Consider the following 18,174-nt stretch of genomic DNA (forward strand, 5'->3'; position numbering starts at 1 on the left):
TAGGTTACTTAAAATTAGTTTTTATGGCTGCTGGCTGCTCCTGAAATGCATATCAATGAGCTATCTCTGAAAAAGGAAAAATCTTTAAAAAAAACAGAGGACACTAATTTTCGTTATTCTGAGTAGGAGGTATAATGTATTTATAAAGTAATAATTAAAAGAAAAACAATTACTGGAGCCTTATCTGGACCTTGCAGCTGTACTTCCTCCTTTTGCATTAGCAGTGTGTGTTCTAAGGTTATGACAAACCATGAAAATTGCATGTTAAGAGGAGTTTTATTCCTTTTCCTATGATTTGATTGAAACAGACAGCTACATTTTGTGTATATATAATTAGGCAGTAAAATAGGCTTTGAAGGCAGATTTTTATTTAGTATGTGAGTCACACGCACAATAGTCTTTCATTCAACAGCCAAAGACTGATCTTTTTAATGCCTCAACTTGCTCAACATGTTTTCTGAATGCTACATCTTGAAGGGGGGAAGAGAGAGAGAGAGAGAGAGAAATCAGCTTTTAAGACATATTTTTCTTTTTTTCTCCTTTCTCAAACAAAAAACTATCTGAAAAGCCAATCTAGCAAGTCTGCGGTGATTTAACCTTACAACAAACTGATTTTTATTGTCTTTTTTTCCAGATTGTTGTCCAGGGCAGCGATGAATGCTGCACCAGTTCTAGGCGTATCTAATCCCTCTCATAAAAGGCCATTGTGGTAGTAAAACTGAGACCAATGGCTTTTTCATTCTCCATCTCTCAGCACTCCAAAGTAAAGGCACTGGGGTCTCCTCTTCATGTTTTTCTTTTCAGATGCATAGTTTCTCCTTTTAATAAGGTGAAAATGGGGAGAAATAAAAGGAATACAATCACATCTTCCCCAGGTTCTCCATAAGCACCTTTTAGAAAACAAAAATAGAAATAATCATCTGCAATATTAGTTGTGATGTTATGTATGATAAACTTGGTTTTTTTTAATAGCAATATGCCTTTGCAATTTTATGGCCACTATTTGAACATGTTTAAACGTTATGCAAATAATAGTTGGTTCCTCATCTTTTTCCTCTTAGGGTCAGATTCTGCCACACTTCCTTGCACTGAAATCAAGGGGACTACTGACAAAGTAAGGAACTATTCAACACGAGCTTGGCTATCAGAATCTAGAAGAGCAATCATGTATTGGCGTGCCATTCATTTATTTTTTGCCTTTTAGAAATTTGTGATGTATTTCTGCAAACCAACAGGTAGAAAGAAGTATCAAGATAGCTGAACTGTAATCCAGTTTTAATGTATAGGACACACAAGAATAGTGGGTATATAATGCAATTGGTGTGTGTGTGTGGGGGGGATTTTAGATTTTTTCTCCAAATGTCCCAACCTATGTATATAAAGGCACAAATGATTTATGCTAGTATAAGGCCATTGCATTAAATAGTTTGAAAAGAATTTGCCATTTTGAACTGGAATACCAATCTGCATTTGATACAACCTTGATTTTGACACCACAGGAATGGTTTTTCACCAACAAAACAAATTGAGGCTTACCAATTATCTGTTTTGTTGTTTTTTTTTTTTTTTTGTCAGATCCTTTACTAAACAGATATATATTAAGCAAAGAAATTAGATTTATGGCTAGACATATTTCACAGAGGACATATTTGCATCTGTAGTAATTTCTTAAAATTAAATTATTTTAGTACCTCCTTTTAATACCACTATAGTTAAAGATATCTCTTCGTATCACCGTTAAAAACAACTAACCAAACAAAACAAAAACACAACAATGTTTAGGGGTCATAAAACTTTGCTCCAGGCTAAAACTTGGCATAAGAAATTTAAGCTAGGGCTGTCAACAGTTATAGGGATCTTTGTTCCTCACCTGCATCCTTTCAGCTGCTGGGAAAACACAGGTGGCTGTCCCAGAGATCCTGCCCCGTGAAAGAGTTCCACAGGAAAGAGTGGTTTCATACAAAAGGTAATTCAGCCTGGGCTTGTGCAGATTTCCCATGGGAATGATTCTCCTGGCTACATCCCTCTCACTTCCTTAATGCAACTCCAGAAGTGGTGCTGTTGAGGCAGCTGAATCTCTCTTCCATATGGAAGGCAGCAGATCCACCTGCAGAAGTTGCCTTCCATACCTGAGGGAATGGTCCATTCTCTATATTATTATTTAAAACACAATTTTTATGGCACTTTCCCTGTAGTAGCTGGGTATTCATAACTACATTACACTTGAACTCAACATGCTTTATAAACTCTAACCTCAAACCATCCACATAAGGTAGGTAAATCATTATTACCCCAATTTACAGAAGAGGACAGCAGTTGAGATGGTGAGACCCACATTTTTCAAAATATGTCTGTAAAGATGCATACACACACACACACACACACACCCCCCAATGCTCCCGATCATGCATGCACAATGGCAGAAATGTGCATGCAAGTCTGGAATATGTGTATGCAAATCAGATTGTAAACAGACTAGGTATTCTGTTTATGCAAATTGGATGCATACACAATAGTACATACTGTTTTAAAATGAGGGCCTAAATAACTTACCCAAAGTTAACTCAAGTCTATCCTTCTTTCCTCATAAAAATGATAATTAATTATGATGATTGATTATTTATATTGTGGTAGAGTATAAAGGCTTTAACTAAGGATTAGGTCTCTATTGTGCTAGGTGCCATATATATATATAATGAAAAGACAATCCCTGCCCCAAAGAATTTACAATCTAAAAACATTAACAGAGATAGAATAAGAGAAATAGAGCCATCACCACTGCTACCTTGACCACTAGGAAGAATTTGCTGGGGTCTTAGACACCTTCTTCTTCTAAAAAAAGAAGAACAGGAGTACTTGTGGCACCTTAGAGACTAACAAATTTATTAGAGCATAAGCTTTCGTGGACTACAGCACACTTCTTCGGATGCATACGAAGAAGTGGGCTGTAGTCCACGAAAGCTTATGCTCTAATAAATTTGTTAGTCTCTAAGGTGCCACAAGTACTCCTGTTCTTCTTTTTGCGGATACAGACTAACACGGCTGTTACTCTGAAACCCTTCTTCTTCTAGTTTTCATAGAATCAATTAAATAGAGGTCTGTAGTCACTCAAGTAGTCATCTAGTCCATTTCCCTGCACTGAGGCAGGACCATGTATACCTAGACCATCCCTGACAGGTGTTTGTCTAACCTGTTCTTTAAAACCTCCAATGACTGATATTCCACAACCTCCCTTGGTAACCTATTCCAGTACATAACTATCCTTATAGCTAGAACATTTTTCCTAATATCTGACCTAAAACTCCCTTGCTGTAGATCAATGGTTCTCAAATGTTTTTTTTCACAGACCACTTGAAAATTGCTGAGGGTCTCGGCAGACCACTCAATGATCTTTCCAAATATTGTTTGTACCATTAGCTAACTATTGTAAAGCGCTTTGGATAAAAGCACAATATAAAAAAAACCTTAATACATTTTTTTTTTGTTCTACAAATAAAAGCACACAACTCATATTTTAATATCCGTAGTCTTACCTTTCTAATGCAATGGATATGCTCTCTCTTTGTGGCAGCCCCCAAGCTGGGGCGGGGAAGGAGAGGTGTCTCCCCCACTGCGGCAGCCGCCAAGTTGGGGCTGGGAAGGAGCGGGGTCTCTCTCCTGCCACAGCAGCCACAGAGCTAAGGCTGGGAAGGAGGGGAGTCTCTCCCCAGCAGCCACAGCCCTGGAGCTGGGGAAAGTCGCCTTTCTCTGGCCACTGCAGCCTGCATGTCCCAAATTCCTCTCGCCCCCTCCCACCTACCTCCTATTCCCCCCAAGGCCACCACCGCACCTTATATGTGCATCTTCTCCAGGGTCCAGTCACCTAATTAATGAAGCCCTGCCTGGCGCGGCTCCACTAATTAGGCGGGTGGCTCTTCATTCTCTCGTGTACGGCCACCTAGGTGCGTACCTTACAGAGAACTATCCGCGGACCACCCAAATGGAGCTCACGGCCCAATGGTGGTCCACAGACCACAGTTTGAAAACCTCTGCTCTACAGTAAGCTGATCACCACTTGTGCTACCTTCAGTAGACATGCAGAACAACTGATCACCAGCCTCTTTACAACCACCATTAACATCTTTGGAAACTGTTATCAGGACCCATTCAGTCAGGGGAGGGATAGCTCAGTGGCTTGAGCATTGGCCTGCTAAACCCGGGGTTGTGAGTTCAGTCCTTGAGGGGGCCACTTAGGGATCTAGGGCAAAAATCAATACTTGATCCTGCTAGTGAAGACAGGGAGCTGGACTCAATGACCTTTCAGGGTCCCTTCCAGCTCTATGAGATAGGTATATCTCCATATATTATATTTCTTCTTTTCTCAAGGTTAAGCATACCCAGTTTTCTTAACCTTTCCTCATAGGTCAGGTTTTCTAAACCTTTTTGTGAAGATCTGAGGGTGCAGGTCTAGAACCTGGGGGGGGGGGGGGGGGACTATGTTTCTCTGACACTCCCTTGTCACCAGCAATGGAGATGGGCAAAGTAGCATCTTGCCAGTCCTGCAAGGTCAGGCTTATCGGAGCCCCCAACCCCTCCAGCCACTAACTAACACGGTAGGCCATCTAAACAACTATATAGACTGCCTGCCACTGCATCTGACCCTGGTCTTGTCTGCCTCCTGCAATCCACATCTGACCCTATTCCTGCTCTGCTTCTGCCCTTGCTGCTAATCCTTGCCTCTTCTCCAGTTCCTGCTCTTTTGCCTCACTCCTCACCATTGGCTACCAATCCTGGTTCTGACCACTGGCTCTGGCATTTGGTCGCTGACCCCAGCCCCAATCATCAATTTTGATTCATGGTTCTGACTTTGGCTCAACCCCTGGCTCTGGTATTTGGCAGCTGACTCTGGATCTGACCGTCATTTCCAGTCCCTGACCTGGATGTGTGTTCTGCACACTGTACTTGACTCCTGTTCTGCCTACTAGGCCAGACTGCCTATGTCCTGCTTCTTAACACTTTTTTATTATTTTTGTTGTTCTTGTGACGGGTTGGATCACAGAAACCCCCTTGGGAGCTGCCACCCGATGTGCAAAGACTACCCCTGCTTCTGTTTTCCCTGCCAGCTCAGGACTCCAGCACCCTGTCTTGCTGAGCCAGACACTCCCGTCTGGCTCCAGACACAGATCCAGGGTCTGAATCTCCTGTCCCAAAGCTGCAAGTTTACCTGAAAACAGCTCGCAGTAGTGTGCTTGTCTTTAGCACTCAGATGCCCAACTCCCAATGGGGTCTAAACCCAGATAAATCCATTTTACCCTGCATAAAGCTTATGCAGGGCAAACTCATAAATTGTTCGCCCTCTATAACACTGATAGAGAGATATGCACAGGTGTTTGCTCCCCCAGGTATTAATACATACTCTGAGTGAATTACTAAATAGAAAGTGATTTTATTAAATACAGACAGTAGGATTTAAGTGGTTCAAAGTAGTAACAGACAGAACAAAGTAAGTCACCAAGCAAAATAAAATAAAATGCGCAAATCTATGCCTAATCAAACTAAATACAGATAATCTCACCCTCAGAGATGCTTCAGTAAGTTTTTCTCAGACTGGACATCTTCCAGGCCTGGGCACAATTCTTTCCCCTGGTACAGCTCTTGTTGCAGCTCAGGTGGTAGCTAGGGGATTCTTCATGATGGCTCCTCCCCCTCTCTGTTCTCTTCCCCCCTTTATATATCTTTTGCATAAGGCGGGAACTCTTTGTCTCTCTGGTTTTCCACCCCCCCTCACTGGAAAAGCACCAGGTTAAAGATGGATTCCAGTTCAGGTGACATGATCACATGTCACTGCAAGACTTCATTACTCACTTGCCAGCACACACATATACAGGAAGACTCACAGGTAAATACAGTCATCTGCAGACAATGGGAGTCATCAAGATTCCAAACCATCATTAATGGTCCACACTTTACACAATTACAATAGGCCCTCAGAGTTACATTTTATATTTCTAGTTTTAGATACAAGAGTGGTACATTTATACAAATCAGATGATCATACTCAGTAGATTATAAGCTTTGTAATGATACCTTACAAGAGACCTTTTGCATGAGGCATATCCCAGTTACGTTACATTCACTTATTACCGTATTTTCTCTAAAACTATCTCAGTTACATTATATTGACTTATTATCAAGTTTTTATAAAACCATATAGACTGCACAACGTCACAGTTCTCCTCTGGACTCTCTCCAATTTCTCAAGGTCTTTCTTAAAATTTGATGCCCAGAACTGGACACAATACTCCAGGCTAGGTTTTTTCCCCCAGCTTTATCAATGCATAGCTGCAAAACTCTAAGTGGCGTAAGGAGTGTATGGAGTGAACAAGCTTTTTTCAGATTCAGCCTTTCTTCCCCTAACTAAGGCCTGATATACACTTAAAATTTATACTGGCATAGCTACATCAGTCAGATGTGTGGGGAAAAAAAGCACATTCCCTAGTGACATAGGGCATGGCTACACTGGAAACTTCAAAGCGCTGTTGTGGGAATGCTCCTGCGGCAGCGCTGTGAAGTGTGGTCGCGCGTGAGTGCTGGGAGAGAGGTCTCACTCCCAGCGCTCCTGGTAATCCACCTCCATGAGGGGATTGGCTCCCAGCGCTCGGGGCCTGTTTACACTAGCGGTTTAAAGCGCTCAGACTTGCTGCGCTCGGGGGGGTGATTTTTCATGCCCCTGAGCCAGCAAGTTAGAGCACTATAAAATGTAAGTGTAGACAAGCCCATAGCTATGCTGACAAAAACCCCAGAAGAGGTGTAGCTCTGCTGACAGAAGATGGCTTTTCAGAGAGTTTCTTGGTGTTCCTACACTGGTAGAAAAACCCCTTCTGTTGCCATATGCTGCATCTACACTTAGGGGCTATGCCATCAGAGGCTCTGCAGTCTAGACATAGCGTAAGAATAGCAAATTAATGCTAATACTCTCAAGTGAGGATCTTAAGGTACTTTTACCTATCTGAGATATAGGTCAGTATTATTGTCTTGTTCCCATTTTAAAAACAAGGAGGCATGGGGAGGTGACAGGATGTTCCCAAGACCATACAGCAAATCAGTTGGAGAAATAGGAAATTAACCTTCTGGAGTTCTGACTCCTAGTGCTGTGCATTAACCACAAGATCATTCTTCCTCTTTTTGTACCCGCGCCATTTCTTTCCTCCCTTTCCTTCTCTTGGTTCCAATCTCTCCTATCTCTTGTTGTTTTCCCCCCTCTGCATTGTCTGCCATATTATCTTTTCTCTCCCCACCTTTTCAGACAATTCTCTTCTTGCAATGGTCCAGTCTCCCGTCTCCCATTTCTCTCCCACAGTCCTCTGTCCCTGTGTCTCTCTACTCCTTGTCCCATTGTAGCAAGGGAACCAGCAGATGACCAGTAAGAAGAGTGGAGCAGAGAGGAAGGCATGGTTGCCTGTTCACGAGGCTCATATAGTAGCCTCTAGTAGATTGCTTCCAATGTCATTCACCCCTGCTATCAGGAACTCAGGTATTCATCTTGATTCTGAGTTTCTCCCATCCCTACTTCCCCCCAACTTATTAGGCCTGTCAGGCTGCCAGTTGTTACTTTCTAAACACTTTCTGATAACTTCTTTGCTGAAATTCCACTGTCACAACTCTCCAAACTTTGTTCTGTCTAAAATGTAGCAGCTCATCTTCTCCCGCCTACTCAGTGGTAAGAACCCATTACCCTCATACTCAGAAACTTTCACCAATTCACTCTTCATTTCAAATTTTAGTACACACTCTGCCTCCTAGTCACTGTGATCTTATTCCGAATATGTACTATCAGATTGTATCTCTTTCCATTCCCTGTCCCATTCCTTCAGTGTCAGATTTCTGTCTGCCCTCTTTTTACATTGCACAACACATCCCTCTCCCTCATTTTCTAGTATAGATTCCCTATGCCTAATTGACCACCACTCTGCAAATTCCAATTCAAAACTCATCTCTCTCCCTGGCCTATGACTTCTAGACTTCCCTCTAATAAAACAATCTAATCCTATTCCCTACACCTTAGTTTCATTTCCCCATGCTCATTTGTTCTCCCTGAAAATCTAAAATGTGGCACTCACCCATTGGCCTTTGTATGCTTCTTCACCTTAGCACTACAATAACTATGAATACTACCTGTATAAAATATTGTACGTTCATACATCACGTGTATTACAGACTGTAATTCACTATGAAGCATTGTGATGTTTTGTATGAAAGATGCTATACAAAAATTGCTTACATAATGTATTAGATCTATAAGAAAAGTCTAATGTACATTTAAAATTTTTTCTTTATCATGCACAATCTCCTGGGTAAATAGAATGTATTTTTAAAATTAGCTGAATACTTACAAAATACACTAATATAGTTTTAAAATTATTTGAAAAAGGGAGTATCTATATCGCTGGATCACTCATATCTGGGTCAAAAGGTCAGTAGCTCAAATTCTACTGCAGGATTTCATAGAATCACAGAAGTTAGAAATGAGAAAGGCTTATTAGATCATTCAGTCCATTTCATTGCCAGCATGGGATTGCTCCCTACAGAATATTTTTCTAGTGTTTTGTCCAACCTAGTTTTAAAGTCCCAAGCAATGGGATTTAACAACTTCCTTTGAGACGTGATTCCATAGATTAATACATCTCACTGGCAGGATTTTTTTCCTGATCTTCAGCTGAATTGTTCTCTATTATTTTCAGCCCCCGACTCTTAAGTGTACTCTTGTCTATCACAGATGCATAGCCCCTGATAATTTTTGTTGCCCTCTCTAAACTCCATTGAGGTGATTTGTGGTCATATACAATGCACAGCAATACCTACCTGCATCCTGCACAATTAGACCTTTAGATTAGACATTAAACTGAGATACCTTATGCTTATTCAGGTGAAATTTAAAGACTGTTCTAAAGGAATAGGGGATAACCTAGCTAATACTCTCTTTCAGTAAAATATACTCTGTGTAAGTCTGTTTATGAACTATTTGCTAAGTGTATAATGGCTAACTCTAGTTGTTTATATAATCATTGCCCCACAGGTATCTAATTTATTGCTTTCAAGAGTGCTATGGTGTGTCTTGTATATAAAAGTTGCTATATACAACAACATTGCATTCTACTTTTACCTAATTCCACTAGTAAATTAATTAACAGGAAAATGGATGCCAGGTTAAAAGAAGAAATGCTGGTTTAGTTACTGCTGCTATGGTACTTTTAGCATTGACACTGTCACCACATATACACCTCTCAGCTCCCTTAGTTAAAAAAAATCCTGCACAGTCCTTTTACAAATCAGAAACAAAGAGCAACAGTCGGGGACTCTCTTATTTTTAAACAATAAAATAAGACAATAAAAACCAGGCTGAAATTAAGATTATGTTCAAACATTTTAAAAATATAATTTTTAAAAATACAATTTTTTAAAAATCAGACATTTCAGAGGGACTAATGTTACAAAAACACTAACATCTTCCCAGTGGGAATATATTTGCACATAGCTAATATGTTTCTCCATGGTTAACTGCTTGTTTACAAAGAATGCTTTGTAGAGCAGGGAATGTGAAAAATAAGATGACCTGACTCTCTCCTCCACAAAAGGCATAAACCAGGCTGAGGTCGGTGTGCAGACTCGGCTGTATTGCTGCTAACTGAATATACTGGCCTGAGTATCAGCCAATGAGAAGGCTTAAAAGCATATTTCCATAATGATGATTGGCTGCCGGACTCCAGGCTCACTTCAGCCTTTAAAGGAAAGAAAAAGAGGAGCTTTGCTGAGAAGATAGGCAACACAACTTTCTGTTGCTTGTTAAATATTCTCTGATTGTACCAATTCATCTTCTTAAAAAGCTGTTTTGGGGGCAAAAAAGGAAACATTTGTTCTCAAGAAATAGGTTTCAAACAGCCAAAGGGTTTCACAAAATAACCTATAATTCTTTTTGCTAAAAATAGATTTTTGCTGGTAAATTTGCTTAGCAAATTTGATGTATATGCCTGGCCTCTTAAATAGAGTGAGGTTTTCTTCAAGATTCATAACAGTCTACAATTGCTTTAATTAGAAAAGGTTGTGCTATTTCAGACAAACATCACTAGTTTATTGGCCTCGTGCGGGTCTTTTAAAATGTGCAGGAATACAAAATTGTAATTCAATTGGGAGAGCAGGCAGAAATTAATGAAGGTGGAAAAATCTCTGAATGTTCATTCATACAGAGAGCGTTAGATTCTTTTAGGATGAAGGACATTTTCCCCTTCAGAAAGGAGTTGTTTTGAGCAATCTTTCTGCAACTACTCATCATGTGAGAGTGCTGAAGATACAGCAACCCTGGCAATGGGCTCGGTGTAATTGTTCCTTTCGAAAAAGCTTCTTAATAATCAGTCTATAAACAACACAAACCATGTAGTTATACGTATTTCTCCCCCCCCCCCCCATATGAACTGCGGGGTAAGGTGACGCTATTTCATCTATATAATGTCTGCTTCAGTTGCACAAACATCTGTTCAATAGACCGTCCTTTTAAAAATGTAGAATGGTTGACTAATTCAGATAAAGCAGTGGGCGCATTTTTGCAATCTTTCCCAGTGACCATTCCTTGGCTACCTCACAGACCAGCCATTCAGAAGCAATTTTCTTCAGCCTGAAATTATGTGCTGACGGTAGCAGATCACTTCCCATAATAACCCTTCCCCCACCCAATGCTAAATACAATCTGTCTCCTACTCACTGTAATAATAACGTGCAAATGACTGTAATTTTGCAGACAAGAAACAGCCCAAAGTGAAACGTGTCTAAACAGAGGTCGATTTTGAAAAATCAGGGCTATTACCTAAATCTGTAAAACACATATTGTAAAAAACCCAGCAACAGTGATCTGCGTTAAGTAGTTTGGGGGGAGGGGGGAGTAGCCTCGATGTTGCTGATTTTAAAAGCTTCACTAGCACAAAGTTAAATCATTAAAATAAATTTTCATTCCTCACTCTATTTCACAACCATGCCACAGTATCCACAACAGTTATGATGTGTATAGCAATTTATAGGACCTATAAGGTAGAAGTAGCTGTGTATTCTTCAGTGTTTATACTGATTTGCATTGCACTGCTTCTTTGGAAGTATGCTCTTTGCAAGCACTTACTTTGTTGGCACAGTGTTGTGTATCGTGAGATTGCCTGTGCGGGAGGGCTGACTAAAAAGAAGAGTCCACACAGCATAACCCTGCGTACATAACAACCATGCTCAAGAATCCCGCTTCTCACCCCCAAGAAGTATTCTCAACTGATTCTTTTACATTGTCCTTAAATGCCTTTTCCTACTTACAGTGTACGCAAACTGGTATTTTTAAAAACAATTTAAAATGTTTAATGCCATCAAGGGCCTTGCTGGCAATTACCTTATCTGCGCAAATTAGACCCGTCTCTATTGGCACCAAAAGGCGATATGTTTTAAAAGAAAAGGCAGGGGAGCATACCTCGTTCCTTCCATGCAGTTTTAAGTATTGCTATCCAAACAACATATGGCGTGATGTGTACTCTTTATCCCCAACAAATTTCAGTATAGCTGGGGAAAGGAGAACAGGAGAAACGACCCATTATTGTAGTTTACGGTCATTAAAATATAGCTTTCATTACATTTAAAGACGATCTCATTTATATGATACATTAGCAATAATTCAGATGTGTTGTGATTCACTATGCGGCCAGAGGGGAAAGACGTATGCACTCGCCACAGCGAAGAATGGAAAATGTTGTTTATTGCAGCATCAACTCCAGTTTGGCTTTAAAGAACAGACAGAGGCTGTCTAGTGTTTTGGTAAGACAACTAAATCAGAAGTGATTTTTATTCAACCAAATGTTTCTTTAACTGTTACTTCTGAAACGAGCAGGTTCTAAAATGTTTATTCATCCGAAAATACTCTATTAAACATCCTTTTGATGTTAAGTGTCGACCATATAAGCACTAATGCACATAATTTGCTCAGTTGGCCAAAGTCCAAAAGCGTATCTTGTCACATTGTCATTTGTATGCAGTTTTACAAATGTCGTGCTTTAACTTCTTCCCGGAAACTATGATTTGGACAAAATTTTCAATTAGCTATTCAACAGAAAAGTCCAATATTGATTTTCAGAGTGAGATACTTTACACACACAAATACACACACAGAGGATTTGAAATGAGACATAAATGAAAAATAAAAGCGCACAGTTAGCCAGACTCCATGGTAGTTAATAGACTTTAATATTAAATTACCCATACAAACTATTATTTTCATGCTAGACCCCATGAACCTCATGATATGTGACCGCAGAGACACATTATCTGGGTTATCAGCCTTTCGTCCTATAGTTAATTCAATTCTCGACAAGATATTCATGTTTGTTGGGTCGCTTCAATGTAGAAATTGTTCTGTACAGAGTGGGTGGGGGAGGGGCTATGCCTGGCAAGCCGATCAGTTTAAGCAGCATAAGGAACGTACTCAAGTTTTTTAATAAATTCAAATACATTTTAAAGCACATTTGGATCTAAGCCTAAACAAAAGAACTGATTAAGATTTTTTTCTCTTTTTTTTGATGCAAGACAAAGCCGGCTAGAAAAGATTTGTGTTACTGATTCTTGTGAAAGGGTGTTGTTCACGTGGTAGTTATATGGTCGCTTGCATTCACAGTTCAGTGCTTGCAGCAGTAAATCAGGAAACTAGAAACAAAAGGGTTACGTGTTTTTTTCAACAACAGAGAAACCGCACTGTCTCCTGTAAGTCATATTGTAAAAATGAACATGAAATAAACTCTGAGGAAGGGACAAGCGTTAGGCTGAGGAATAAGGACAAACCGAACACGCTGCAGTACCTTGAGTGTCCCTCTAACGCAGGGATGGGTGAGGGGGAGGAATGGAATCCAGTTCTGTTCTTTGCTGAGCCTCCCCTTCTTAAGACATTGTTTGCTTTTCTCCTTCACTAAACATGAAAATGATCGCACTCATGTAACAGCCTCTCTCTCTCGGTTTCGTGTCAAAATGTTACAATTTTGAATGAGGGGGCATATAAAAACGGAGTGAGATTTTAATTTGCCTCTTTGAAACAGAAAAATCATCCATCATTGCTTTGAAAACTGCCTTGAAATTAAATTAAAAAGAAAATGAGGAAATTCTCCTCCCACTGTGTGAGGCTTGGCTGGGCTGCTCGCCTCCCTATTTGGTTGTCTTGACATAAAATGTTATATAGGATAATGCTGTAATTGAAATGGGAAACATGATTTGTATCTTGCTGCAGCAGGAGGCTGCCTGCTGTAGCACTAAATGTAGTTTGAGGATTGCAAAATACAAGGCTTCTATGTATGTATGCGTGTGTTTCTCCCTTTCACCCCCTTCGGAAGCCGAGAGGAGCAGCTAGCCAATCAGAGAGCCCGGTTTCATAAAAGCTGGTCTTTGATTGGGCAGATGGGAAAGGGCATTGGGAACAAAGAAAAGTCCCTTTCAGGTACAGAGTCTGTGCTTGCTTCACACTCTCCCTTCTCCAGTTCTGATTTTTGCTGCTCACTATTGCAGTAAAGCCAGCTTGTTGTGTAGTGTGTGTGTGTGTATATGTGTGTAGGGGGATTTTTATTTTTTTAATTTTGTTTTAAAAAGGAAGGTTCATGAAATCTGGTGCTCTTTTCTTCCAAACACAATAAATCTGTTGAAGAAATTAGATTTTTTTTTCCAAAAATAAAAAGCGGCTGCAACAAAAACACACTCAATGCAGTTAGAAGGAAAAGGTCAACTCGATCCAATACAGATCGTAAGTACGGTTGCGTGGTGTGTCTATAGCACTTAGAGGGGATTTTTTCATGCAAAGGGGAGTATTATGAGTTTTGTGCATTGAAATAAGGAACTAGTTATTTGTGTTTTAAAACAACAAACAAAAAACCACGAGTAGGCTGAGTTATCTAAGGGATATGAAGGTGAGGGTGAAAGCATTGTAGCCTCTCACACAAATCATACTTGACGGTGCACTCGGCTGGGGGAGGGGGGCGTTTTTACCTTTTTGGTTTTTTTTAAACTAACCAAGGGGGAAAATCAAAGTGACACAACTACAGGCCAGCCAGCATATTTTTTCTCTCTCTCCACCCAATCCCCTTAAAAATGAGCAAACAACTTGTTAATAGGACCTTAGGGGTACAAAAATAGCTTAGTGGAGCAGGAGGGTTTTTTTTTTTTTTTTTTTTTTTGCTTCTGTCACATGTTAATACCAATAATGTAATGCTAAATTTAGGGGATAGTGACGCCCATATATTGTGGTGCAGCGACCGTTTCTTCCCTCCCCTCCTCTCCCCCCCCCCCAGCCCCCAAGCCAGCCATCCCCCAAACAGAATCTACCGTGGGTTTAGAATGGAGACTAACTTGGAAGATATCAAATGTTTAGTTATGTTTTATATACGAAGACATTAAAACCTTGAAATAACCTCCTCATCCCGTGTCTCTAAACTACTACAAATTGCAGATAACTCGAGGAAAGGTTTTATAAGGTGTTTCTCTAAAGCATATGCTTTGCCATGGTGTTCAGTACATTTCACTCATTCCTAACTTCAGAGACCCAGTTCGCAGAGAGAAATGTTTCACATTCATAACTTGTAGCTGTGCCAACAGCAGAAGGGGGAGGGAGAGAAACAGACCTTAAGTTTTTTTCCTAAAGACCAGATCAGTATTTTCTTGATACGCTTGTCACCCATTTTTGTTCTCACGACAACCAATTGAGCCCTTGATCGTCACGTGATGAGAAAGGCTTGAACTGTAACAAAATCGCTCCTTTTAGATGGTTGGTTGTTGGTAACTCGCCCATCCCCCCCTCCTGCCCTAACATTTCCAGCAAACCAACTCTCCTTTCCAATCCATCAACAATTCATTACAGCTTTTAGCTTCCAAACGCCAGCTAATTAAAAATACTAAGCCAAGCTCCGAGACAATCTGACTTAAAGGCAAAAAGGGGATGAAGGCATTAGGGGTAATAAATAAAAAGACGATGCAACGTTTGCTGAAACAATAAGGAAAAAAATCTGTCCTGCAAAAAACAAAAGTCTATTTTATCTTTTTGGTCTCTAATTACTGAATTACTTGCAACATGACTGATTAGCCTGAGCTCCCGGATTCTCCCTCCCTCCCCCCGCAGTTTAGATGCTATTTTCTTACAACATACAAAAGAAAAAGGGGGAAAAATCCCCAGATCATACCCTTGGGAAGATTTACTTAATTTTAAAACACACTCTTTCCTCCACTCCCACGAAATGTTCTGATAACTGGATTATCAGAACACTGATTTCCCCCTCCCTCTTCTCCGCCCCCCCTTTCCCTCCTCATCCTCCCCCCCTCCTTCCTTTCCCCCCTTAAGTTAGTTCAAGAAATCAGATCTGTCAGGACCGGCGAAAAAAATGCCACTTCCCGACTAACAGGCGGAATCCAGCCCAGATTTTCAGTCCTTTCTTCTTTTTTTCCTTCCTCCCTTTCACTAATTTATCCCGATGTTAGCACATTCTGTCTTGTAACAACCGGACGCCTGTAGGTTTGTTTCATGGGATCATTACTTACTGATCAGGATGGCTCTGAAGTCTGGAGTTGAAGACGGAATGTGAAGTTGGAAAACATTTGAAAATTATTATTATTATTACATCTCGGTGCTTGTTAAGAAAAACAAACAAACAAAAAACCCTGGTCCTTGATGCTCCTGTTTTGAATGTGAAATATTATCTTCCAGCTTGTAAAGTTGAGGAACAACATTTTTAAGAAAGGAGGAAAACCAACACAAATAAAGGACTCCTGATCCGTGTGCCAAAATGGGGGGAGATATATTTTTGAGCGATTATACTGGCTGAGATGTTATTTGTTTTCTACTTCTTGATCACTTTGCTCTTTAAGTAAAATGAGGCACACAGTTGTTGCTGAGTCGAATGGGAACAGCATTTTGATTTGCTGGTTTAATTAAAAATGATAAAGGATTAAAGGTAAGCAATATGCCTATATATGTATAAATATTGAGACAGTCAACTGTAAAAGGAATAGATCCCTTTAAAAATTGTTTTAACTAAGCTTTGTCAAACACACACTCATTTGCGGTCATTGAGGCCACCTTGGTGCAGATCACTTAAAGTGTATGTCTTAATCAGTTTCCTGTACAGTCAGTAATACCATATTTAACAGACTGAGCAATTGTGTAACCTAGGAGTGCATTAAAACTGCTTTTAGAATTATCTTGGGTATATTTTAAAAAGAAAAGACACTTTTTACCCATGGAGTTGGATATTTCTTAAGTAAATGCACCATTTAAAGTATAGGTTGTTGATTTTTAATGGAAACTATCCTGGGTTCATGAAAAACAGGCTTCATGCCCCCCCCCCAAAGGTTAAGTAAAATTGGTGTAAAAGATAGTATAGAAAAGTCACAAAACTTCAAGGGTCTGGTGTAAAGCCACAAAATCCAAGGAATGCAGTGAGGAGTGAAGCTGTGTCCTTCCTTTCTCCCTTTTGTGTCTAAGTGGTGGTCCAGGAGCTTATATTACACATGTGCTCCAACAGCTAGTCACCAGCCCTAACTCTGTATGTCCCTGACTTTGTGGATTTAAATCATGTAGTTAGGGTGGGTTTTTTTTATTTTTTGGGATACATGACTTTTTAAGAGTGATCATGGATGTTGGGGTACAACTAGATTCAAGCTGTTCACTATAAAATAATCACAAGCAATTGCCTCCTATTTAACAACTTTTAAAACAAAATAAAACGTGGAAATATTGAATGATCTTGCTCCCCCTCTCTTTTGCCCCCTATATTAATCGTATTATATTCTGGTAATATCCAGACAAGAAATATTCCACTTTTCCCCTCCTCACAGGAAAAGGTGGACCTGGACTTCAGGGTATAAACCTAGACATACCAGGGGGAGGAAGATAAGAAGAGTTAAATAATAATTTAAAAAGAAAAGCCCAACGGAGATAAACGAATGTCCCCTCATCTCCAAAAGAAAGTTCATCGGATTTTTATTCTAGAGATCTCATCTTCAGGATGTCAGTGAACACTTCCACTGCATGCAAAGGTGTGGATCCAAACGCGGTTGATACTTATGACAGTGGCGATGATTGGGAAATCGGGGTTGGAAATTTAATAATCGATTTGGACGCCGATTTGGAGAAGGACAGACAGAAATTTGAGATGAATAATTCCACCAATACCACCACCAGCAGCAGTACCAGCTCCAAGGATTGTGGGGGTCTGGCTTCCAGTGGGGCTAATGCTACCTCAGCCTTAGCTGATGGCCTAAAATTTGCTTCTGTTCAGCCCCCTGCCCCCCAGGGGAATTCCTCTCACAAAGAGACTAGCAAATCAAAAGTGAAAAGGAGTAAAACTTCTAAGGATGCTAATAAATCTCTGCCTTCTGCTGCCTTGTATGGGATTCCTGAGATCAGCAGTGCTGGCAAGAGGCAGGAAGTCCAAGGGCGCCCTGGAGAGGCAACTGGCATGAATTCAGCACTGGGTCAAAGTGTGAGCAGCAACCCAAACGGCAATAATAACAACACCAGCAACAACAACCCTATTGCCTCTTGCGGGAAAAACAAAGAAGAGAAACCAGGTAAAACCCAGGGCAGCAGAGGCTCCAAGCGGGATAAGGATGCGGGGAAATCCAGGAAGGACAAGCAGCATGACCTGCAGCAGGGCCACCCCAACGGTGGGGGTGGCAGCAGCCAAGCTCCCTCTGGGCACCTGTATGGCTTCGGGGCCAAGGGAGGCGGTGGTGGGAGCAACAGCCCCTTCCACTGCGCCTCCTCCACGGTGGGGGAGGTGAGCAAAAGCACCCCGGATTCAGGGTTAATGGGGAACTCTATTTTGGTAAAGAAGGAAGAGGAGGAGGAGGAGAACCACAGGCGAATCAAGAAATTGAAAACAGAAAAGGTAGGACAAGCTCTTCTTCCCCCAGCTATCTCCCCCCATGTGTTTATTACAAACTTCCCGCAGCTGTGTTCCTAGCTCCTGTTATTGGTGTTATGCGTTTGTGATATACATATAAACTGTGTGTACAAACCCCACTCCCGGACAGAAATTGCTACGTTGGAGCTTTATTTTCGTCTTGTCTTTAATTTCTCTCTCTCTCCCCCCATCCCTACTGTTTCCCAAATGTGGCCAAACGTATGTTTCGTGTTGTCGTGTCTCC

The 18,174-nt window shown here is 40.7% G+C and overlaps 1 protein-coding gene and 1 long non-coding RNA gene across 6 annotated transcripts in view; one reads left to right on the top strand and one right to left on the bottom strand.

The window, feature by feature from the left end:
- Window positions 1–369: 369 nt before the first annotated feature.
- On the bottom strand, window positions 370–13,083 carry LOC128839291 (uncharacterized). Its single transcript, XR_008445397.1, has 4 exons — window positions 12,852–13,083; window positions 11,477–11,565; window positions 1,871–2,129; window positions 370–890 (listed from the first exon to the last, which is right to left on the bottom strand). It is a non-coding gene; the product is annotated as an uncharacterized LOC128839291 (long non-coding RNA).
- Window positions 13,084–13,513: 430 nt separating this feature from the next.
- The window catches only part of ZNF608 (zinc finger protein 608), a 116,174-nt gene continuing 111,513 nt past the window's right edge, over window positions 13,514–18,174 (top strand). For 2 of the 5 annotated variants that reach the window (XM_054032158.1, XM_054032162.1), the window contains exons 1-2: window positions 15,377–15,977; window positions 16,861–17,915. In XM_054032158.1, the coding sequence (XP_053888133.1) occupies window positions 17,031–17,915 (885 nt within the window). In that variant the 5' untranslated portion in view covers window positions 15,377–15,977; window positions 16,861–17,030. Of the gene's footprint in view, window positions 13,781–15,376; window positions 15,978–16,860; window positions 17,916–18,174 lie in introns of those variants that run through there. The other 3 variants (XM_054032159.1, XM_054032160.1, XM_054032161.1) reach the window with 3 other exon arrangements.

The sequence above is a fragment of the Malaclemys terrapin genome, chromosome 6 (genome assembly GCF_027887155.1).
Source record: "Malaclemys terrapin pileata isolate rMalTer1 chromosome 6, rMalTer1.hap1, whole genome shotgun sequence".
Lineage (NCBI taxonomy): Eukaryota > Metazoa > Chordata > Testudines > Emydidae > Malaclemys > Malaclemys terrapin.